Genomic DNA, 26131 nt, shown 5'->3' with positions numbered 1-26131 from the left:
GGTCTTGAAATGTACATGGAATTTGTGGTCAGCAACCTGCAGCCTATTAGGGTTCTATGTGTGGCCCACAAGACATTTTGTTTACTATTGCCCATGCACAGGGTTGCCAGATTCCGTTGGCTTCCATTCACACAGGCTTTTTCCTACCGGTATTACTAAAGTGACACACATGTAAAGCAAAGTTTATGAAGTGAGGTGCGTGCTGATTGCACGCAACATTGACTGTGAGAGACCTAGGCTCCCTCTGCATCCAATCAAAGCACTGCTACCATTCAATTGGCTTAGCCTGAAAATTCTAAGCATACAAGCACAGTTAGCAAAACTACCATGTGCAAGGAGACTGTCTTGGTTGCAACCATCTTGTGGCCCACTGAGATGGAGGAGGGCCACTGATGCGGCCCAATCTCTAGCTTAGGTTGCCTATTGCTGGTGTATAGTGTCTGCAGGAGGGGAGCCCTTGTCTGACTGATCTAAAAGGCCCAAAGTTACTGAGTTCATAAGAGGTGATGGGAGTGAAGAAAAGGAAATTCAAGCTGGGAAGGATATAGGGTTAAGAATTGTGGAAGCAAAAGAGAAGATGAGCAAAGTGGAGGGTTTCTATCATTTCTTGTGTAGCTAAAAACCTTTTAACGTGGATAAAAAAGCTGCATTTATTTATGGTCCTGTCTCTATGCCTTGTGGTTTCATGCTTCTCTCAGTGCTCATCTTCTATGCTCTACAGCTCTCCCTCTCCATGCCCATAAGTCTTGCTCCCCTTCCAAGAATCCCTACTTTTGTAGACAGGAAAGAATAGGTCCATGTCCCTTCCAATCCTCTGTCCCCCTTTCTGGGCACCTTGCATCACCTCCCTGGTTTCAAACTGCCAAATCATGCTCCCAAACTCTGATCAACTTTGGAATCAACAGCAGATTGGTTAATTTTTCTTAATGTTTATGAAATATTGCTATTTATACATTTAAAAACCATTATAGACATGGTGGGGACACAGCAGCAGCTATCATGAAAGGGAAATAAACAAGGAGAAAAGAAACAATATGTTGTTCATCACTACTACGTCACAGGCAGATCCAGGCAGACCCGCACAGAGCAATTCTTTGGCCTGGCCCAATACATGCAGTGTCAGGACTGAAGCTTTCTTCGGCTTGGTGCAAAAATAGCAATAAAAGTTTGCTTCAACTAACAGAAAAATCAAATAGTCCCTATCTTACATTGTCCCTAACAAGCAATATATTCTTTCTGCTTAAACATGACAGTCAGTTTCCCAAATTCTCCTTGCTTCTTGGTCTGTGACATGGTAATGATTGTTCCTTGGACTTGTGGACAAAGTACACTTCCTCTTCCCCTCAGGAAGTCTCCCTTCGCCTCTTTTATGTCCCAGCTGTAACACAGAGTAGCTAACCTAAATCCAGCCTACTTTAGTCCTGTATATGTATCATATCACAAGTTTTTTAAATCATATACAACTGTAAATAGCTCCCATTAATCCATACCACCCAACCATTGATTTATTAAAATGGTACTTTAGCTCAACAAATCAAATTTGGAATTTGTAGGACAAGGCATTTTGGAAGTATGAACCAAATTCTTGAAACACTTTAATTTTAAAACTCTTTTCAGATTTTTTTCTCCATATTCTCAATAGTAAAGGTTCAATAGATTTTATAGAAATGGACAGAGGATGTTCATAATTACAAACTTTTATGAATACATGGCAGCTATCCTTATAGTCAGTCACCTTTCCACAAGTAGTGCTGTCATTTCACCTTTTATACACTTTCCTATTTAGACCTGACATCCGCAGTTCATCCATGAAAGCAAAATTCTTATGCACAAGCTTAGCTTTAGGTATATGGTTAAGCACCATTGAATTTAATGAGACTTTAGCACATTGCTATGCTGATTAGGGATGGCCTTAAGTCAATGCTTTGCTAAATTTGGGCTCAGTTCAGAAGTGCTGAGGTAAGTGAGAATGCATGCTCTTCTTAAGAGGCTGGACTTAATCTATAATCAGACTTCCAAGTTAATTTACAGAGGTTGCTTTCTTTCCAACCCTGGCAAACTGGATAGTAGGGCTCTCCTATCACAAACTCATGCTGAGTCTGCAGAATATTTGTATAAACAAGACAAATTGCCCTTGCTAAGAATGAATAAAGGCAAAGATACAGCAAACTAAAATAAAAGCCATTTTCTTCCATCCTGCCAATATTTTTAAAACTAAATTATATGCCATACTTATTATGTAACTGACAATCTTCAGTACTTATATTTTTAAATCTCTCTGTCTGACACCATGTCATTGTTTCAGCTCAGCAATTGCACTTTTACTTTGTGCAACACATTTTATCTTGCCTTTTTTTTAAACCTAAATATCAAGCTACTTTCCTTAAACTGGCTGCTGAGTATTTCTTTAAAAACAAGGACCACAGTCAGGCTTAAAGGCATTTGACTTTTTGTCCATCAAAACAATTTTCTTTTAAGAAAATCTGTCCAAAATGTAATTTCCTATTACAAACACAAAGTTAAATTAAAGGCATGGATACTTAAAAGGTGTCAGATTTTGGAAGAGGATTTTCCCCTCTTTTTCCTCAACAGGTTGGCCCTCCCTGGTCTGGCACCCTTGGTACCTGACCAGTCCTCAATGAGGGGTTTTGCTGGACCAGGGGAGGTCATATCTGGCTCCCCTGTTACTGGCTCCCCCCAGCTCTGGACCAGCCACCAACCTCCTGGCTGGTTCCCCTTGCCGCCAGCCTCGCTGCCTTGCCATTCCCATCTCCTTTCGTGCTGTGCTGGGCAGCCCAGCTCCCTGCACACCAGTCTCCTGGACCCTCCGGGTAGCCCTGCTGCAGCCTGCTGAGCTCCTCGCCCCGCTATACCACTCTGGGCTCCTGACCCCAACCAGGCAGCCCCGCTGGGTTGTGCCTGGCTGCCCATATGTAGTACAACTGGCAGCCCAGCCGACAGCCCTCCACCAGGAATCTGGTCCTGGAACATCCATGGTCCTGCCGGATGACGGATGTTGCCAGACCAGGGAGTCTCAGATTACAAAGGTTCAACCTGTAATCCTTTTCTTGGCACTTGACTTTCTTGTTTGATTAATATTATGGACTGAAATTTCAGTTCTTTCATGTTATCTTTTGCTTGTTACTATGCTGTCAGCAATTTCCTTTACTCTACTGCTTGTGTATTCTGATGGTTTATATTTGATCTTCTTGTTCTTACTCTTTTTAGTTATTGTCTTTTAATAGCCCTGCTATTGTTGTCATTCAGATTTCTGCAGTCACAGCTCTTAAATCCTACTATTTTTAAATCTAGACATTGATAACAAGGCAAAGACATTTTCATTTATTCTTCTGTGTTACTATCAATTACATGGTAAACAGATGTTCTAGTTAGTCTCTAGCAGAAAATTGCAATATTGGATTTAAAAAAAAAAACTGGGAAAAAAGAAGGTTGAATAAATTCTAGAGGGGAAAAAGTATCGATCAACTACCATTTTTGAAAGAATAATTTGTTCTTTTGCTTTTTCCTAAACACAAACCATTTTGTTATTTGTAAGGTGACAGAATCTATTTTAAACTGCATTAAAATGAGGGAATAATATATAGTATTTACCACATAAAGTTGTTTCCACATTGTCCCCCAGTCTCTTAAAGTTGATGTCATCTCTGTGATAACGGAGTCTTCTGTTGGAATAACCATTTCAAACTGCCTATGGCATCCAGAAGAATGTATAGCATTATACAAACAATATAAACCATGTTGTTGTTGCTAACATAAACCCGCTTACAAATGTTGATATTTATTAGCCTACATGAGACTTCATTTTACTTCGAAAAAATCTAGAATGGAGTGCTGATGCTGTTGAATTCAATTGGAGTTTTGCCATTGTTTTCAAATGGGTGCAGGGTTTCACTCCTACCTTTGTGTCAACACAATTATTTCAAGCACATTTATACGTATCTCCTAAATTAAAAGGAAAGTTTGTAAGCACTACCACAAATTAGTGACTAAAGCAGTGAACATGTACCTTTTTCCTTTTTTTTTTTTTTTTACTTCTGTTTACATAAATGACCCCAGACATGCAATTCCTACAAAAAGAGGGAGTGGCATAGAAGCAAGGACTTCAGAAAGCCAGCAAGGTTATTCAGTGTGGAAACAGTTGTGGTACTTCCGCGTTGGCTAGAAAAATGCATCAAGTTGTCCAAGGACAAAGAATAAAATTGTTGAATCAGCCTGCGAGCAAAATCCTACATTGTGTTGCACTGTGTTTACTCTAGTGCAACTACGTTAGTTCAGAGTTATACAGATGTCAAAACAGAACGGCAATTTGCGTATCTTTTTCGGCTTTTCTTTCAAAAGAGGCCTTTCTGAAATTTGGCCCATCTATACGGGGCCAAATTTCGGAAAAACCTCCTCTTTTGACACATCCCTTCTTCCTCATACAATGAGGATTACAGGGATGGTGAAAGAAGATATCCACTTTTTCAGAAATTGTTCCGAAAAAGCAAACGTGTTTCTTGGATGCGACATAGCCTCCAGTATCCCGGAAAAGCTAAACAGTCTAGACATAGCCTAGGAAATAAATGTTTAGAAATTGTGCAAATACATAAGAAAAAACTGTGCTGGCATGATAACAACTGATAAACAGCATATTTTAAATAGGATGTTGCCAAGTTAAAAATTATACCTTAAAAAACAAAAAATGTCACTATTCTACTAACATTATTATTTTTTAATTGAAATAATTTCTAACCTTTTGGTTTTTCCTAACCCTGCTTTTCAGGTAATAAAAATAGACTAGCAGACATCCAAACAAAAAGAATGTTCTGTTGTATTTTAAAACAAAAACATAAAAATTCTATTTTAAATGTATAAAAATATTTTTATAATGCACACACTGACTTGGAAATGTCCCTTTCAGAACTGTGTGTGACTGCCAGGAGATTATTTCAAATAATGGCAACCTATACCTGCCATGAAGCAGCTGTCACCCTAAAAAAATGAGCAATGTTCAGCAATTGCTAATAGGCTATTCTGTGCAGAACCTTGTAGGGGACTACTACTATGTTTAAACAAGAAAGCCATCCTATTAAATGCAGTCTGATTAACACTGATAGTTAAAACAAGTAATTGTTCTCTGCATATGCTAGACAACATAGATATTATTTTCCTATTTCTGCTCCATGTATTTTTAGAAGAAGAAACTTCTGCCTTATGCCTGAATCAAACTGCCAAACTGGTTACAGATATTCATTTTAATCCATTGGGGCAAGTGAGCTGAAGTTTTACAGTGTTAATCACTACCGAAAATTTCACAACTTCAGATCCTTCTCCTCAGCCTCCTAAAATATCTGAACACAAGATCACCACCTACCCTTTGTTCTTAACACATGCATTTTTCAGGTGGATATAGTTGGATGGAAATGTACCCTGAAAGAGAAAATAGTTTATTAAATGACCAAAGTTTTAACAAGCTTCCTATTGTTAGGAGAGAAACTTGGTGTAGGCCAACTATTTCAGAGCAAACCTTGCACAGTGTACAGAGGATTTCTTTTTATCAGTGACACTGATCATAACAAAAAAATCATCCCACTGCAGCTACTTAGTATATATAATATACATTTAAATGACTGAATCTTTAAATACAAAATGAAAAGTGTGTGCATAATGTATAGAAAATTACAGCACAGCTCTTTGATATTTAACATTTTTACAAAGTCCTATTTTAAGGGGATGTTGTCAGTCTGTGGCCAACATTTATTCATGGCATCTTTGGAATGGATTTTCAGAATACACCATTTTTAATGACTCCACTGTTTGAGATCTACTACTTCTTTCATAGTCTGTGGTAGCAAAGTAGCAACAATTAACTAACCCCAAGCTCTCCTTACAGAGCACTGTCGAATAGGAGCAGGGCAGTAAACAAAAGCACGCAAGTTGACAAAGAAAAAAACTGCAAGAGAAAACAATAATGAATTTTCTAAAAGGACAACATTGGTAGTTTAAAAAAACATTTCAGATGGAAATTAAAAAAAAAATCTTCATAGTTTAAGAACAACAAATGGGTGCCCCACTTGCTATGAAACACATAGTAGAGCAGCTAGTGAAGAGGTCTGGCAGAGCAACGCTAGCAGACTGTGCTACCATTAGGAAGACTAGTTTTCAAGGTCAAGTTCAGAACAATCACCTTCCTCCACAAAAGGTGCTAGCACTGCACAAACAGCTAGATCATTTCCTCACAAAACTTGAATCGTGTTTAGGACATCTCATTCCGTTCCTTCTTCCCCCTCCACATGTCTGGAAGGATACAAACTAACACCGACAGTAAGCACTTGGTGATCAAATGCAGTCAATATTCACTATAGGCTCCAGAACAAATCCAAAATTATGCAATTGCTAACATCTTACAAAATAGATTAATATACAAAAATGAGAACCCAACAGCACTGAAATCTAAACTGAACCTATTTTCATGCAAAAAAAGCATAGAATCAAAGAAAATAAGAGGTCTCATTCTAACATTATGATTTTCACTAGCATCAAGCAGTATCATATGCATGTAATGTGAGTTTCCAAGAGGTACAAAAGATATCTAATTGGACTCTGATGCTACACTAAGTCTACATGTGATAGCATCTGATAAACACTGTTTTTACGATACATTAATAATAGCTAGCTCTCTGTATTTTAATTAAGCTCTCCTTTATACCCAAAAATTAACGTATGTTACTTAAACAAAAGCTAATTTTGCCAGGAGGTCTTGACTTCCAAGATGCTCACAGAATTAACAAGAGAGCATTTAAAAAAATGTAATCCATGATCAAACGTATTTCTGCCAACATTGATTAAAATACATAATACAAAAGTTCACTGTATCTTATTAAACTTTAAACTGTGGCAGCCCATAATGGTAAATACCATATTCTTACATGAACATGTATGAACATGTTTGACTGAATTCACATTTTTGTCAAAGAATTCAAACTATAATTAGAAAGAAACATGAGTTTTTACCTTGATATTTGGGTTTTTTAAGGCAAATCCTCTGTACCAGTCTGTGGAGAAATAATTTAAAAAAAAAATAGGTAAATCACTGCCATTTTCAAAAATCACTGCCATTGTTTTATATTTTTCTTTTGGACTGACACGATTCTATTACATACCACAATGTAACAGACTACAGACCAATCAGTCATTTTGAGTACATTCTGTGCATTGAAATGTATTTATTTAACTCACAAATATATCAACTGAAATTACCGCATGGTTATTTTCTGCTATGACACCAACATTGCACATTGATTATATTTTTTTTGTATCAAGCAACATGCCAAATATTAAAGGTAGACGGTACTATAAACTACTATTATATTGAACAATAATCCCAATGCACCAAATTCAAAAAAATCAAGCAGATTTACTGTATTTTGTGGAAGATTAATCATTCATGACTCTCTAAATCATTAATTTAACACTTCCATATGTATGCTAACAAATATATGTTACATTAAACAATAAAAATATAGCTTTGAAAAACTGATTTTAGATAGAATGTTAAGGATATTCTCTGGAAGAAATCTAGTTTTATTCCCTTTACTCTATTTTTGTACATACATAAAAATCAAATCTAAAAATGATTTTATTCCGGGGGCCTCTCTATCAAAACAGAAGTAGGTCAGGGAACTTTAAAACGGCTATAGGATTAAACTTGTGATTTGGCATGAAGTTCGAAAGCCGCCTGCTGAAAGTCAAGCTTCTCAGGGAATAAACAAATGAGCAGAAAAGAAAAGTAACAATGAGACCTCCCTGCTGTTTAACAATTATTTTTCAACATGGATTAAACATGGTGAAGAAACAAAAAAGAATACAGTTACAAAGATCAAATGTAGTCATTAGAATTCCTTTTACATCCAGAAACATATGTAGTAGGCTTGGCATCATTTAATTTTTATTTCTTATAGTTTGGATGGATATCAGTATTTATTTTAAGGCTTTTTTCAGATTGTTATCAATTTGAATATAACGGTTGCACCAAAATTCTTGGTTTTAAACACTGTTTATTTTTATTGATTTAAATGTTCACAGTTGTGGGGGGTCAGATAATAACTTACTGACAACAGACATAGATTCAAATAGCTAAAGCTTTATCACTGAAAAATACAAATTGTCAACATTACATGTCAATATATACAAAGTAAATAGTCTTAAAAATTCTAGTAAGTTTTCAAGCAACATTCTTCCTACTTTGTCTATCTGTAAATTTTATAAGAAGGGTCACACTGGGCCAGACCAATGATTCAACTAGCCCAGTATCTTGACAGTGGACAATGCTAGGAGGTACATCAAAGGGATTGAACCCAACAGCCAACAGTTATATCAGGGGTGGGGGCCACTGACCCACAGAAAAATCAATCAGGGGCTGCAAACAAGTGTGAAGCAAAAAACAAAACAAAACAAAAAAGCCCCAAACATAACTGCTCACTGACGTGGCCCTCAAAGTGAGGAGAAAGATACTCCCCACATTCCCCTTGCACTCCAGAGACTAGGGAAGCTCAGCCCAGTAGACTGTGTGCTCCAGCCCCGTGGGGGAGGAGGGTCTCCAGTGCCAGTGCAGGCTCCCCAATCCCTGAGCCTCAAGGGGCCAGATCTAGGCAAGCTGGGGGCTGCATCCAGCTCCCAGGCCTGAGGTTCCCCACCCCTGAGTTAAATCAACATTAACTGATGTTAAAAAACACACACACACACACACACACACACACACACACACACACCACAAATCCTAATCCTTTCAAGCCTAAACACAGGCAAGCATAAATTTACATTTTTGCTTCATTTACATTTTAAAATTAAACAAGGAGTAATGGGACTCAACTCACATTACCACAGCAATAGTTCATTAAAACAAGAGTTTTAACTTGTGTACTTACGGTCACATTTTTCCAGTATTTGAACTGTGTCTCCAATCTCCAATGATAAGCCATGTGGAATGGTTCCTCGAAAACTGGCTATCACTGAAAGAGATATTAAACTACAGTTAATATTACCAGTGAAAAATCAGGCACGCTCCTTGTTACTCAACTATTTGCAGCAGGGAAAGGGAATGTGTTTAACAAGGACATTTAATGAAAATTACAGAGTAGAGGGCTAAGTCAAAAATAAACTACCAAAGCGTGTGATTTTTTTTAATGGAAAGCCAAATAGAGAACTTGAAAAATCCACTTGCTCACTCTTTAAGGGTAAGTGGAAAGGCTGTCTTGGAGAGCAGGGTTGCCTAATTAATCGATTTCTAGATAATTAAATTTTTTACATGGAAATTTCTAGCCTTTACAGCTGTGAGATCCTTTCAAATTTGAACTGATGCATTTCAGACTTCCTGAGTCTGTAAGATAGAGAGCTTTTACCGCTGCTTCTACCTTTGCCAAACATCAAGATTAAATTAAAACATATTTGCTGAATGCAACTAAAGCTATTCAGGACCTAGTGGAAATGTTTGGGAAAGCAACAAAAGTAGGCACTGAAGTTTTTTTTTTACAAAGCATGAGATCCAAAAATGCAGACCTTTCTTCTTATTTTCAGATTCCTCAGCAAAGAGTAAAGACTCTAATCTTACAGTAGCATTGCAACTCTGGGAGGGAAGAATCATAGAATTGGAAGAGGCCTCAAGAGGTCATCGAGTCCAACTGCCTAATAAAAGCAGGACCAACCGCAACTAAATCATCCCAGTCAGGACCAACTGCAACTAAATTATCCCAGCCAGTCCTGTCAAGTCAGGACTTAAAAACCTCTAGGGATGGAGATTCCAACACCTCCCTAGAGACATCTCCTCCTGATGGGATGGGCTTCCAATTTACAGGGACCTACTAGACAGAAATACGTATGATGGAGCCCCAGACAGGGTCCACAGACAGCACAATTAGAAACCTGTGCATTGTCCCGCTTCTTAGTACTTGCTGTTAGCAGGCAAGTACAGCTTCTCACTGGTGTGTTGTCCATGGACCTAGCTAATAACCCTCTGTCCCTCATGGCCCTATGACTCTAACTCTAGTTACCAGGCAATCCTCCAGCTAATACTGTTAAATTTTCAGGCTCTGCCAAGTGGATATGTCAGATATACATTTAGAAACAAGTAACATTCTGTGAAGCACAGCATCAAAACATACTGTATTTGCTATCATGGATTTTAAAAACCCAATAATTTCAAAGTATATTCACAGATAGAACAACATGTCAGTGATTTATTTGACCACAAGCTTTTGTGGAAAAAGACCCATAGTGGATTTTTGCCCATGAAAGCTTATGCCCAAATGTTAGTCTTTTAAGATGTCACAGGACTCTGTAATTTTAAAAACAATGAGTAGTTCTTTGGCACCTTAGAACATAAACATAAGGATGGCCATAACGGATCAGAACAAAGGTCCATCTAGCCCAGTATCCTGTCTTCTGATAATGACCAGTGCCACATTCCCTAGAGGGAGTGAACAGAACAGGGAATCATCAAGTAGTTCCTCTCCTGTCACCCATTCCCATCCTCTGCCAGAAGCTAGGGACTCCATTCCTACTCATCCTGGCTAATAGCCATTGATGGACTTAACCTACATGAATTTATCTAGCGCTTACTTGAACTCTGTTAAAGTCTTGGTCTTCACAATATCCTCTGGCAAGGAGTTTCACAGGTTGACTGTGCACTGTGTAAAGAAAAACTTGCTTTTGTTTGTTTTAATCCTGCCACCTAATAATTTCATTTGGTGACCTCTAGTTCTTATGTTATGAGGACAAGTAAATAACTTTTCCTTACTCACTTTCTCCACACCAATGATTTTATAGACCTCTATCACAACCCCTTTTAGTCTCCTCTTTTCTAAGATGAAAAGTCCCAGTCTTTTTTAACTCTCTTCATATGGGACTTGTTCCAAACCCCTAATCATTTTTGTTGCCCTTTTCTGAACCTTTTCCACTGCCAATATATCTTTTTTGAGATGAGGTTACCACATCTGTATGCAGTATTCAAGATGTGGGTGTACCGTGGTTTTATATAAAGGCAATAAAATATTCTCTGTCTTAGTTTCAATCCCTTTTTAAATTATTCCTAACATTCTGTTTGCTTTTTTGACTGCTGCTGCACACAGAGTGGATGTTTTCAGAGAACCAGCCACAATAACTACAAGATCTCTCTCTCTCGAGTAGTTATAGCTAAATTTGTCCCCATCATTCTGCATGTACAGATGAGATTTTTTTCCAATGTGCATTACTTTACATTTATCTTCATTAATTTACATTTGCCATTTTGTTGCCCAATCACTTAGTTTTTTTAAAACAAAATACAGGACTATGTAGCACTTTAAAGACTAACAAGATGGTTTATTAGATGATGAGCTTTCGTGGGCCAGACCCACTTCACGAGAGCTCATCATCTAATAAACCATCTTGTTAGTCTTTAAAAGTGCTACATAGTCCTGTATTTTGTTTTAGCTACACCAGACTAACACGGCTACATTTCTATCATTCGTTTTTTTAGATCTTTTTGAAGCGCTTCACAGACTGCTTTGGTCTTAACTATCTTGAGAAGCTGAGTATCATCTGCAAATTTTGCCACCTCGTCGTTTACCCCTTTCTCCAGATTAGGGATGTAAACAACTAGTCAATTAGTCGTCCCCCATCCCCACCCCCCTGCTGCCTCTCAGAAAAACTTTATTTTGTAAATAGATCTCTTTTTTCCCAAAGGTAACATTAGAAACTTTTCAGGAAACAGCAACAACTAAAACTAAATTACAGTGCAAAGGAAACTACAAAACTTTCTGGAACATAGACGGAACAAAATTGCACCTTGATACATCTGGCAAAGGACTGTTCTGCAAAGTGTCAGGGAGAAGAAAGAAAGAAATGAGGCCATCACCTGTCCTACTGAGCCAGCATATTAGCCTGTTCTTTCCCTTGAATACTAGCAGAATTCTAACAGAGGTCTTGCATCAAGGTCACATTCAATACAACCAGTCTGTGCACCTAGCAGCATCATGCAAAGAAATCTAAAAATGCACTGCAGAGAGAAAGAGAATCTCAAGCACAAAAATCACCATACTACTATACCCAGAAAAGTCTATCTTCTTTTAAAAAGTTTAACTTTGCTACCTTTGTACTGCTCTGTAAGTCATTGAGAAGCAGTTACCATTTAATGTTCTATGTTTGTGGTTGATGTATATAAGCAGATTACAGCGAAGGCTATTTGTAGATAGGTCCAGCCCTAAAGAGGAGACTCTCACACAAGGATTATGCCATGGTTGTGCTCAGTGTCTTGAGGCAAGGACACAACATTTTTGACCAATCCATGGTTCTTACATCTTTAATGCATCACCTTTTCCAACCCTTTCTTTCTAGCCCTTTATTCCCTTGCCACATATATGCTCTTTGTGGAAGGAATTTGCCATGCAATTTTGTAAAGTATCTAAAATGTGTTGTCTTACATAAAATTGATAGTCAATACATTGAAATTTAAATGAAACACATCTGACAGCCCTTGTCAATATTGTAAAGAAATAAAATGAAACAAAAAAAAACCTGTTAGGCATTTTGAAGAAGACCAAAAAAGAATCACTTGCAAAATATGCTATGTTTCACTTCTGGATTTCTGATGAGAATACCATACGCAAGACGCCAGCCTCTCTTGTGCATTGCAACATGTTTGCAGGAGATGGTCCTTGTCTCATGCACCACAGAAAATAAAGGAAGGAAATCTACCATACTTCTTCCTTCTAAACCTGAAAGGCCTGGATCCTAGCTGACAAGTCAATCCTTATTTTTTTGCTAGGGTGATAGCTGATGTTGCAACTTGCATTTCATAAAGTCTGAGAGAAACCAAACTGATTCTAAGAAGTTTTTTAGAGGAAGAAGCTTCTAATTTCCAATGTTTTGTATGCAATTTGTGTGTGCAGTATTTGAGAAAATCATAAGTCTGCACTGACAAAAATAATCCAAATGGCATAAAAACACCAAAATCACAAGGTTTCTTTATGTTTCAGATAATGTCATCAATTAAGAAAAAAAACAAACTCTTTTGCTGTGTCTTCATGTTTTGAAAAGATACCTTACCCCCCCCTCCAAAAAAATCACTCAAATACCGTTTTACTTACAGTTCCATACCTATATGTACATATGTAAAGACTCCAGTCCTGCCTCCCTTAAATAAGAACTGAATTTACCCCACTTTTAAAAGTTGTTGCTCAGAGGAATGCAAATCAGAAGTTTCTACAGAATCAAACTTTTAAAACGGTGTTGTTTTATTAAATAATAATTTATTGAAATGAACTTTGCTTTCAATTATGCAGAATCTGCTCACATAAATACTTGCATCAGCTGTCAGGACATGAAAAGAATATGTGGGCAAGATCATTAGCTCTGTCCAAAATCTGACATCTGCTTGTCTGAAAAGCTAAATGATATCTTCCTCACCCCTAGTTCCTCCTGCTAATGGAGCATTGGCTACCCAGAAAGAGGAGCTTACCACTAAATCTGGCGCACACACACACACACACAAATACATAGATGAGATGAGATGAGAGTATTCCCTCCCCCACCTCCTGTCATTACTTTAACTCAGCAAGGTTATCATTTTCTGTCAGGTTCTAACAAACAAACACAAGGAGTGTTTTTAGCTGGAATCAGCTAAAAGCAAAGATAAAAAGTTGTTCTAGAGCTAGAGACTATTCTAACCAGGATGCAAAATTCAGAACACTGCAATCAAAGAAACAGTCAGTCAATCACTTTTTGTCTCATTTCTGAACTAGATTGGAAAATTTTCCCATGTCCCAGTGGAAGAAGAAAGAGACAGAAAAGCTGACCTCTCCATTTGTAAGTGATTAGCACCTGATGTCCATTAAAATCAACAGACCAAAAGAGGAAACGATTTATATAGGAGAGGTCAAGGCCAATCTGGGCTAGAAATGCAATAATTCAACTCTTCAACCAACGTCCACATGGGGATCTCCTGTTAAGTCCTAGCCTGACTCTTATAGTGTGTCTACACAGCAGGGCTTAACTTGAAATAAGCTATGCAAAGCAAGCTATGCCAATTGTGTAGCTTATTTTGAAATTGGGACTGTCTACACAGCACTTATTTCGAAATAGAGGGCTCTTCCTCCAACTTCCCTTACTCCTCATACAATGAGGGTTACAGGAGTCTGAGTAAGAAGTCCTCCAGCTTGACAGTATTTTCACATAATTTAGAAATAACTGCCTGCTGTGTAGACACGGACTAAGTTATTTCGAAATAATGTTCCTGTGTAGACGTACGCTAAGACACCTGTCCCCTGAGTCAATCTCCTGCACCCTCCCTCTGGCACATCTAACTCCAATTATACCCACTCTGTACCCTGTGGAGTGGAAATGACCATGAAAGTTGCAAGACTAAATATCTGTAGCTTTTTTGTAAAACTCAATTCCAGGACATCAGTTCCTTATTTTTCAAATACTGTTAGAATTATTCATTCACTGTTATACACAAGAATTTTTCCTTTTATTCAAAGCATTTTCAAGAATTTTCAGGACTAGAGAAAGTCCCTTGCAGAAGGTTTGGACAGTTCTCTCAAGACTTTTGCTTATTGCCAGAATCTTTCATTCCTTTTCACTCTGTTTCCTCCAGCTAGTGAGTCCACCACTAGCACAATATCAACTGTAGGATTACTGTTTCAACTGTGAACCCAAAAGGATTGGATGCCAAACCACAACATCACATATGGTCTAATTCAACATGAGTCATCAGTGTTCCCAACACAGTAGGGAAATTCTACCCAGAGCGACTCTCACGCTGGCAAGTATATTAGTTTTTTAAAGCCTTTTACTTCACTTTGACTTCTGATACTACATGTTGAACCTTTCTGGTCCAGCATCATTGGGACCTGACCAGTCCCGAACAAGAGAATTTGCTGGACCAGTGGGGAGGTCTCCTGCCACCAGCCCCCAAGGGGGTCATCCATTGCTGGCAGACTGCCCCAGTAGGCAACCCTGTCATACTATCCCCCAACCCCAACCAGGCTGGGCTGCTTGCTTAGCTACTGCTGGCTCCCTGGGTGGCAAAGGCTCTGGCTCCTGCCATGGGGCTCTGTTCCTGTGCAGCCGGGAGCAGCCATGGGGCTGGGGCTCCGATCCCAGCCCTACGCAGCCCCAGCCCTGGCCCCGCACTAGGGATATAAAGTTTAGACTAATTGGTTAACTGAGTAGTCAATGAAATTTGCATCGACTATTTGATTAATCGACAGGATGTCTTTTGCCTTCAAAGGTGAAAGCGCACGGAAGCGTAGGCCTAGTGGGGGACTCAAGCAGTCCCCCGCTAGCCCTGTGCTCTCCATGGTGTTTCAAAGAGTCATTGCCACATAGAGCCCGGAGTCAGCGAGGGAGTCCCCAGCTGACACTGGGCTCCACATGACGCTGCTGCTTTGAAGCACCCCTTACTCTCCCCCCAACCCGCTGCCTCTTTCTGATAGAGGCAGCAAGCAGGGGGAGTGACTAGTTGCCTAGTGTGTCGACTATCCAATGAGCATTTGCTTGTCGGATAGTCGACTAGTCATTCAAATCCCTACCCCGTGCAGCCGGGGAAAGCCATGGGATTCTGACCCTGGGTCTCCGTACAGTTGGGGGAAGCCGTGGGGCTCTGGCTCCGTCCCTGCACAGACCCAGCCCAGCCCCGGGCAGCCGGGGAAAGCCACAGGGCTCTAACCCCAGCCCTGCGCTCCTAGGGGCTTCTGGAGGGCTCTGGCCTTAGTCCTGTAATGCCCCCAGCCAGGTTGCTGACTCTGATGTCCCGCTGAGCTGGCCCTCCTGCTCTTACACTTCTGGACTCTCTGCTCCAGGAGCATCCGTGGTCCTGCCAGGCCACAGATGTTGCTGGACCAGAGAGTCCCGGATTTTGGAGGTACAACCTGTACTGATGAAATACGCTTTTTGATCCCACTGAGCTTGTGAAACACACATTTTTTGGTTTGTATTTGTTTCTGTAAGAGATAAGACAACATTCCTTGCAGGCCTGAACACTCAGACAGCCTCTGGAGGTTTGGTAGGAAAGCCTACCTGGGATCAACCTCCTTCATAAAAGCAGGCATCACTGTATCCCAGGGGTGGTCAATACTTTTTGATAGGAGGAGGGACACTAAGGATTTGGTAAGTATTCAAGGGCCACACTCGTCCATGACATATAGGGTATGTCTACACTACCACCCTAGTTCGAACTAGGGTGGTTAATGTAATCAATCGAAGTTGCAAATGAAGCCCGGGATTTAAATATCCTGGGCTTCATTTGCATCTTGCCGGGCGCTGCCATTTTTAAATCCCCGGTAGTTCGGACTCCGTGCCCGCGGCTACACGCGGCACGGACTAGGTAGTTCGAATTAGCCTCGTTTAGGCACTCACTAAGCGCAAACATATTTGTTTACATTGATGAGAGATAATGCTATGTCTTGTGGAATGTTAGGGTTGCCAGGTGTCTGGTATTCACCCGGACAGTCCAGTATTTTCGGCTCCTGTCCAGTAAAAAATTCAGAGAATACTGGACACCTAAGATGTCTGGTATTTTCTGAATTTTTCCCCGGCTAGGAGGTGAAAATGCCGGGCACCTGGCAACCCTACAAACACTCAGTACCTGGCCTCCACCCCCCACCCCACCCCAGCCCCCTTGCTTACCTGGTTCACAATGCTGCTGGCACAAAATGGCTGCCGGCAGCCCCCTGGGTCTTAGTGCTCAACCGCTCCCCTGTTCCTATCCCTGCACTTAAAAGGGATGTGCTGTTTTAATGTGGTTTTATTTTAAAAGATTTTTTTGGCTTAATAAGTCCTTGGAGTCCTTTGGCCTTCCCTCTCCCCCTTTTTTTTCCTTCAACAGAATTTTTTCCCAGTGTTTTTTTTTTGGGGGGGAGAAGGGGTGTTCAACCATCTGGCAACCCTAATGGTGACTGAAGCATAAAGGGATGTATGAATATTTAGCACATCTGGCACATAAGAAGCAACAGTTCCTTGAAAATACCAAGTCTCTCTTTCAGGTGAAATTGTAAACAAGAAGCAGGAAGCATTATCTCTTGCAAATGTAAACAAACTTGTTTGAGTGACTGACCCTTAAAGTGGTGTTGAGCCCACCCTGCCCTGTTACTGATTCATTACCTACCTGCCAATCAAGTGAATATAAAACCCTGGAAGTGGTTCATTAAAAATGAGAGAGAGATTGGCTGCTGTGGCAGGCCCTGGAACAGAAGACAGTTCTGGAGTGAAAGGCCTTCAAGTCCCTGCATCTTGTGATGACTGAGGAATAACTTTGTGTTTTCTAGATTGTTATTTGGAATAATAAACTGTCACACAGAGCCTGAAAAGAGAACTGGATGACTCCCTGTCCTTCATTATCTGGGGAAGACAGACCAGCAAATCACTTGAATGCAGTCTATGCCGACAGAAGGGATTTTCCGATTGGCATAGGTAAACCACCTCCCTGAGAGATTGCAACTAGATCAAGGGCAGAAATCTTCCATCAACCTAGTGCAGTCTACACTAGGGCTGTGTCTAGACTGGCCAGTTTTTCCAGAAAATCAGCCGCTTTTCCGGAAAAACTTGCCAGCTGTCTATACTGGCCGCTTGAATTTCCGCAAAAGCACTGACTTCCTACTGTAAGAAATCAGTGCTTTTTGCAGAAATACTATGCTGCTCCCGTTTGGGCAAAAGTCCCTTTTGCGCAAAACTTTTTCGCAAAAGATCCAGTGTAGGCAGCTGAGATTTTTTTCCACAAAAGTGTGTCTAGATTGGCCATGGACGCTTTTCCGCAAAAAGTGCTTTTGCGGAAAAGCATCTGTGCCAATCTAGACGCGCTTTTCCGAAAATGCTTTTAACGGAAAACTTTTTGATCTAGATGTAGCCTAGGGGTTAAACTGACTTAACTACGCTGCTCAGGATCACACACCTGAGTAACATACTTAAGCCAATTTAATTTTCAAGTGAAGACCAGGCCTAAATCTGGAAGCACTCAAAAAAGAAAGGAAAGGAAGATTGTCATAGGAGTTGCAGTGCAATATTATTCCTTACTTTAATCACAAGTTCGCCTGCTAAGTGGTAAACAGCAGCAACAAATTAGCTGTGAAATGCTACGGGGTTCGTGCTGAGCTGCTGCTGAGAAATTTGGCTACTGATACTGGTTTTCCCCTTAAAATTACATGTTTACTCCCATTCAAGCAGTAAAGATTATCCAAGTAGGCCAAGCACAGCAAACAAGTAAATATTGTGTTCTCACTAATAGTAAAGAAGCACCACACCTATCTTGTGGAGTAAAATCTTTATAACATTAAAGCCCATCAAGTGACCTCATATCATTTGTATTAAAAAAAAGTTTCAAGCTCTATTTCTCCCTTCCAAAGAACAGGTTTTAATTCTGTACTTGGGACACTATCACTGGAATATTAATGGAGTTGGGGGGGGGGGGAGGGAATCAGCACTTTATACACTTCTGAAAGGCAGTATTTTCCAGCCTTCCCTGGTATCATTTTTCTTAGCATGGACTTCAGTCCTCATACTTAACTGTATTAATCTCTTTCATATTCAATTTTATTGGATTATAAAGTCCAAACAATGTCACTTTACAGGGGAAAAAAAGCATTTTGACTGAGGCACTCTTTAATCCTCACAGAGTTGTTAGCAGCATTGTTTATCTGATTTGTTGTTATTTTGGATTTCCATGCATCTGCAGTCCTTTCCATTGTATTTACAACTTGTATGGTTTATAGCTTCTATTCTCTCTTTTCTATGTTGTAACTGTGTGCCTTAATGAAGCTGTTATACACTAAACATAATCTTTGCTATTTACCAGCTTCAACTCGATTAGCAAATAATTATGTATTTACTAATGAAAACTAATCCTCTTATCTCCCACTGTTTTTACAACATTTAGAAATAAAATATGACTACTAATTGTGGGTCTCCGTAGCCAGTTACATAATTAAGTCAACTGTACCAATTATCTCTGAGATCTTTGCTGCTATAGAACCACTTTGAATAACTAAACGGCACAGCAAGAAACACATTAATTCTATTCTAAGAATGAACAGTATTTTTAAAAATTATTCTCAGCCATAACAGGGACCAAAGCAAAGTGTTTTCACTTTTGATGGGACGTTTCTAAAGATAAAGTACTTTTGGTCAGATTTTACCTCAAATAAAAGAAATAGCTCCCCCTTGATTTGCTATCAGTAACAGGAGTAAAACTGCAGGAACTAAAACCAGGTCTCCAAACTTTCAATCCAGAACCTTACCCAAAGCTAGAGCACCTACTCCTACATAATGAAAGAGTAACAAAGATTTAAGACTTACAGATAGTCACAGACCAGATACCACCAAACCTATTTTAACAAAAAAAGGAGGGAAACAAACAAGCTAATAACAAGAGGAATGGCAGAACCTTTTCAGAAAACAAGCATGACATCCAAGAAAATCTGTCATTGAAAAAAAGCTAAGAAATACAGAAAATGAGTATCAGATGTGGGCATAAGCCAGTGACTATCAAGAGGATCATGGGGTAAAGCCTAGAGAACTGGGCAAGTTTGGTACAATTGATCCCCCTGAAGAAACTCCATTTCTTAGACCTAACCTCCATTTTGTGTCTCAGATGGAAGTGATGTAACACCTAACAAAAGTCATTCAACACATGGACAGTGTAGGGCAGGGGAGCAGTTAAGGGGCTGGGTATAGGAGGGGGCTCAGGGCTGGGGTAAAGGGTTTGGGTGAGGACTCTGGCTAGGAGTGCAAGCTCTGAAGTGGAGCCGGGGATGAGACATTTAAGGTGCAGGCCATCCCGGGGAGAGAGGACTATTCCCAGGCCTCTCTCACCACAACAGCTTGGGGCCAGGTGAGAGGTGTCTCTCCACGGCCACTGCAGCTCCAGCAGGCACAAGTGAAAGGAGGAGTTCCTGTCTCTCAGCCAGAGCAGGTCTGAGCTAGACTGAGTGTGAGTCAATAAAGGGGTGCCTGCCCCATCGGCAGGGGCAGCTCCAAGTTGGATGACAGCGGCTATGTCTAGACCACACTGATCTATCATAAAAAGGTACGGAAATGTTTATGTCCTGTCACCCCTGAGTAAACCTGTTAGTTTTAATTACAGTGTAGCACAAATGTGGTATAAAATAGCATTAGTATGCTTGAGGTGTGAATGTGTTCACACAAGTGGAACGGGCCAGGCCACTACTTACCACAGCTTTCATTGGCTGGGAACGGCAAACTGCAGCCAACCAGAGCTGCAAGCGGCCCTATCTACAGACGCTCAGGTAAATAAAGAGCCCACCAGGGGTGAGCTTGCGTGAAATATGTCTGGCCTGCAGGCAGCTTATTACCCACCCTTGATTTAGAAGGGAAACCCTCCTCTTTGGCCCAGTGTAGACAGGCCAAATTTCAGAAAAGCCTCTTCTGAAAAAACTTGAGTCCAGGGTGGGCAATAAAAAAGCAGCTCAAGAGTTAGTCCCTGGTGGGTCCCTGCTGCTATGTTTAACTGTGCCTCAGCAGGCGTGGGAGGATCACAGCTCTGGTTGACCACAAATCGCTGTTCACGTCCAATGCGAGCAGCAGGAAGCACTGCCAATTGAGACGCCGCTTCCCACCTCTCATATTGGCCAGGAATGGCGATCCGTGGCTTACAAAAGCTACAAACTTCTAATACCCCTGGAAGCGCAAGTAAACAGATCAGTGGCGGCCCACTAGGGACTAACCCTGCAGACCAGATCTGGCCCATGGGTCAGAATTTGCCCAGCCCTGATTTAGATGCTACCGAAGTTTAGATGCTTTTAATTTGCAATAAAGGATTTGTGTCTGCTTTCTATTCTTAGATACATTATAGGAGGCATTATTAGTTATATGAATGAAAGATACTTTATTTCTAGTAAAAAATATTGCCCGTGTCAAACATTTTCTTGGAAAGATTTTACTATGACATTTCCTTAACTGCCCCAGAAATCCATACTTCAGGAAGGATAGATTAAAGGGGAGACAGACAAGTTATTCAAGGTACCTCAAAATCCATTTTCAGGGTAACGCCTTTATTACCTTATCATGCATATGTGGTACTACTGGACTATATCTGCCACAAATGTTCTCATCCTGAGTTTTAAATTAGTCTAGACTGAACAAGCCTCACGGGATTTATCCAAATATCTGATGTGATAAGTGGAAGGCCAAGTTACATTTTGTTTATGTTTAATGGGAGAGTTTAATAACAGGATTTTGCAAAACAACAACAACAACTATTGCTTGAGACAAGGATGTGAAAGAAAAGATTAGACCAGGGATTCTCAAACTCGGGGTCATGACCAGTGTTCCCTGTAAGATTTGTGCTTGTGTCAGGAGATATCTGGATGGCAACCAGCTGATTAGCAGAGTGCCCACTGCTGGATTTTTGTTTCTACTGGTAGTGCATGTTCTCGTATGTTTTGGTGCACATAAAAATGCATTCCACATATGGATGGAAAATATTAGCGGAACCAGGTTATCATATGGTGGGGGGGTCACCAATTGTCAGCCTTTATTGCCAAGTTCCACTTTGCCTTCAGCATTTATAGGGTTATAAATATTAAAAATTTGTTTTTAATTTATAAAAGGAGCATTGCACTTATAGGCTTGCTGAAAGGGATCTCCAACACAACATTTTGTCTAATCCCCCAGTGGTTCTCAATCTCCTAACAAGATAATTTAAACAGAAAAAATATTATTTTTAAAAATGTCTCATTCTGAAAGTATAAACACTTAATCACCTTAATGGGTGATGCTTACTGGTTCTAGTTAACCAGTGGGTTCTGGAGCAGCTTCCTGCCTGCTCTGGGCAGGGGGCTACTCCAGTTTCACGGTGCTCACTCCGGATAGGGGCAGTTCCGGACGTCCAGAGCAACCCCCATCCATGACAGCCCAGGCCTGTTGCAGACACAGGCTGCTCCAGGTGTCCGGTTAACCAATTAAATGGAATTTTATATCCCTACTGTTCATAGTTTTAACTGGGTGTGTGGCAAAATAAAATATTTGATCAGGCACTGGAATGTGTATTGATACGTTTTTCAGGAAGTATGGCTCTTCGCAAGAGGGGGGTTTGCGCAAAAAGGAGCCATGTAGATGGCTCCTTTTTGTGCAAAAACGGAGCCTAATTATGCAAATGAGGTGCAGCGATATTCCACACTTTGCTTCATTTGCATATTTTTTTCCACAAGAGGGGGCAGTGTAGATATAGCCATGGAAATTAGAAGACTTTATGCCTGAAATCTGGAAAAGAACTGAAGGTTCCAAGCATGCTGGAATACGATGTTCTCATTTAAGTATGTCTTGCAGAATTTCCAGCCTTTATGTTTCAACTGGATTAGACACAGACAAAATAAGCTATAAACTTTACTAGCAAACAACACTGCTCACACTTCACCTTCTTTGTGTCATAGAAAATAGATCCTTTTTTGCAGCAGTTAAGAAATCAGCCATGCTTATTTAAAGTTACTATTACAGTTTTAACATTTTTTTAAAAATGTAAGACCAACAACACGTGCATGAATCAGACAAGATCCAGTGAAATTGGAACCAAATACAAAAGCAGTGGATACACTAGAATTCCAAGTTACACTGAACTGATCTTTACTGACACCATTCTAAAAAGATAATAGCAAGAGTTAAGCACAGATTGAAAATCTGGTCTCTGCTACACTGTGCAAGAGGGCTACAAATACTGCTACAATCAAGAGAATAATCATAGAATCATAGGAGTGGAAGGGACTTCAAGAAGTCATCTAATCCAGTCCCCTGCACTCATGGCAACACTCAGTATTATCTAGACTATTCTTGACAGGTGTTTGCCTAACATTCTCTCAAAAAATCTCTAATGATGGAGAGTCTACAATCTCCCTGGATCATTTCTTCCAGTGCTAAACCACCCTGACACTATCAGCTTAAGGTCTTGATCCTGTGATGAACTCTACCTGGGTGGTCCCCTGAACTCTTGCACATGCTGTTTCAGGACTGATGCCTCTCTTTTTTAATATCCTGACTGGCCTGTTTCTTTCACCATTCCTATTAATGTAAAATAGGAAGGTTTTATTTTGAGAGACGTATTTTTCCTGTCTCTTTCCCTTTAAATAATTTTTAAGATGCATATTTGCTGGTCAATTTGCAATGAGTATAACTCATAGGGTCTTTGCTTTTGCAAAATCTTGATCTGCTTTGATTAACCAAAGTAAAGCAAGAGGTAGGTTGGCATTGGCTCTTACATTATCCAATTCCCCCATAATTTTCAGGACATAATGTGTGAATAAACTAAGCACGGCCATATTGGGCCAGACCAATAGTCCCAGTACCCTGTCTTCTAACAGTGGCCAAAGCCATATGCTTCAGAGGAAATGAAAGAATGGGGAAGTTGTCAAATTATCCATCCTCTGCCATCCAAACCCAGCTTCTGGCAGTGAGAGGGTTAGGGACACCCGAAGCATGGAGGAGTGTGCCTGATCATCTCACTAACAGCCAGTGATGGACCTATCCTCCAAGAACTGATGTATTTTTTTTAAACCAAGTTATACTTTTGGCCTGTACAGCAAGAGAAAACCACAAGTTGACTGCATTATGTGAAGTAGTATTTCCTGATGTTAATTTTAAACCTGCAGCCTATTACTTCATTTGGTGACACTTCCAGGATCTTGTTTTATGAGAAACGGTAAAAAACATTCTCTATTCAACTTTTCCACACCACATGCATAATTTTATTATCTTTCATTTAGAGTCATTTATAGAAGTTTTCTTGTTGATGATTTTTTGTTTGTTTGTTCTCTTAGAGTTCTATCCTGCATTCCATTTTTAAATGGGAAACTGAACCAATTGTTTATAGTACATCAAGATAAACTATAATCAATATGTGAAAGTAAGCTAATGTAAATGGGCTTACTACTTTTACACTATTTTTACTATTATTTCTTTTAATTCGTAACCACATTAACTTGATATTTTATTTCTATTTGATTTTGGAGGGAGGGTGGAAGAAGGCATGAAAATTTATGTTCCAGCAAAGACTGTTTGCCTAGTTTCAGCCCCGAGAAAGTATTTACAGTGGAGTTAACCCCTGAAAGTAGGTGTTTGTAATGAAAATGTTGAGAGCCAGAATTACAGTGAAGATGAACCTATCCCTGAAATGCTGGGATGTTAAATTAAAAATAATGTGTTTTAAGGAATCAAAAAAAGCAAACTGATATACACCCAAAAGTTAATTATTGGCTGATGGTGAAACACTATCCATTTTCATCATAAAAAATAAAATAAAATATAAATGCTAAAAAAGTACTGCAGTCTGAAGCAAAGAATTCAATGGCAATATTAATCTTTCTATAAGACTCTTAAGTAGGTCATGGCAAGCTTAAAGAATTTTGACAGCAAGCAAAGAAGGATGGGTAACAGGGATGTTAAGAAGCAGGTAATTTGTTAATCATGTAGTCAACATTTTTATCAACTACACAATTAATCGATAAGGAAAAGCAGTGAAAGCACACAGTCCTGGCTCACCCTGGGTCCCAGCATCAACCCCACTACGGCTCTGCATTATTAGGGGGCTGGGGAGCCAGCGTTCAAAGACACTGGCTCAGTCCCAGCTCATGCCAGGTCCCAGCATAACCCCCTGCTGTGGCTCTGCAACATTTGGGGACTATTAATCGTTTAGTTGACTACTCTCTTAATCCCTAATAGGTAAAGTTATGCAAATCACCTTGCTACTAAAGATGATACACATCATGATTTTGATGAACCTCAACTATAAACGGCTCCAGCCTCTCTGGAAGAGAAGAATATTTTATACAGAAATTACAATATGTGTGTAACGAGTGGTGGCAAACTGAGAGGGCTTTTAGGCCACCCTTACTCTATCTACAATTATTCCAGTTATTATTTTGCCTTATGTAGTGATTTATGGCTGGTTAGTATTAATTTAAATAACTGATTAAGAAAGACTATATATTTAAATCCTGATTTTAAATATAGTGATCAGTGGAGATGTTAGATAGCGGGTACCGTATTTTCCGGCGTATAAGACGACTGGGTGTATAAGACGCCCCCCTAATTTTCCAGTTAAAACATAGGTTTTGGCCTATACTCGCCGTATAAGACTACCCCCCCCTTCTGAGGCAACACCATTTAATAACATCAGATTTGATTTAAATAATTTTAATTAAAATGGTTTTGACTTGCAGGTACTTAAAATCCTTCAAAATCCTCATCATGTTCATCCTCTGACATCGTAAGTTCATCAATGACATCTTGTGGTACATTTGTAAGACAGTCATCATATGGATCTAATTCCGAATCAGATGTGTGGCTTCAGCTTTGGCTTCCCCTTCATCTTGCCACAAGAAGTCGTCCTCCATACCATCCAAAGAATTTGATATGCCACACTTCTTGAAAGACTTGATTACTGTTTCTGCATCAATATCATTCCTGGCTTTTATGACAAAGTTACACAAAACATCCAATTGTGGCGCACGTATGTTTCCTCCTTTTGTGAATGACTTTTCACCGCTAACCATCCACTCATTCCACTGTTCTCGAATGCGATCTTTAAATGACTTGTTTAGGCACACATCCAGTGGCTGTACCAATGATGTCAATCCTGCAGGAATAACTGTCGCATCTGTGTTTATTCTTGCCAGCCTTTTCTTTGTGCTGGTAGTTAAATGAGCCCTGAACATATCCCACACCAGTAGGCTACGTTCTTGACGAAGTCCACCTGGTCGCCTACTCCATACATTATCAAGCCATAGCTTTACCCCTTCTTCATCCATCCAGCCTTTTTCATTCACATGTACAAAAACTCCAACAGGGAACTTGATTTTCGGCATTGTTTTTCTTTTAATAATAATCATTGGTCTTAGTTTGGCACCATCAGCTGTACATGCTAGTACCACTGTAAAACTAGACTTCTCATGTCCTGTTGTTTTAATTAACACTGTTTTTGCACCTTTTGGATTAACAGTTTTATTTCCAACCATATCAAAATTCATAGGAGTTTCATCCAGATTTCCGATCTGACTTAACGCATAGCCATGTTTCTTGCGCTGTTGTATTACATATCGATGGAAAAGACTTACTTTTCCGTCAAGATATGCAGGTAATTTTTGTGCAATTT

At 39.8% G+C, this 26131-nt stretch overlaps 1 protein-coding gene across 4 annotated transcripts in view; it reads right to left on the bottom strand.

Moving 5' to 3' along the window:
- Nucleotides 1-26131, bottom strand: part of DOCK4 (dedicator of cytokinesis 4) — a 386260-nt gene that overhangs the window by 259720 nt on the left and 100409 nt on the right. For 3 of the 4 annotated variants that reach the window (XM_006122512.3, XM_006122513.3, XM_075929689.1), the window contains exons 2-5: nucleotides 8928-9011; nucleotides 7015-7055; nucleotides 5375-5430; nucleotides 3613-3709 (exon numbers count right to left, since the gene is read on the bottom strand). In XM_006122512.3, the coding sequence (XP_006122574.1) occupies nucleotides 3613-3709; nucleotides 5375-5430; nucleotides 7015-7055; nucleotides 8928-9011 (278 nt within the window). Of the gene's footprint in view, nucleotides 1-3612; nucleotides 3710-5374; nucleotides 5431-7014; nucleotides 7056-8927; nucleotides 9012-10617; nucleotides 11282-26131 lie in introns of those variants that run through there. The other variant, XM_075929694.1, reaches the window with a different exon arrangement.

The sequence above is a fragment of the Pelodiscus sinensis genome, chromosome 1, assembly GCF_049634645.1.
Source record: "Pelodiscus sinensis isolate JC-2024 chromosome 1, ASM4963464v1, whole genome shotgun sequence".
Taxonomy (NCBI): Eukaryota; Metazoa; Chordata; order Testudines; family Trionychidae; genus Pelodiscus; species Pelodiscus sinensis.
This window is presented reverse-complemented; position numbering and strand designations above follow the sequence as displayed.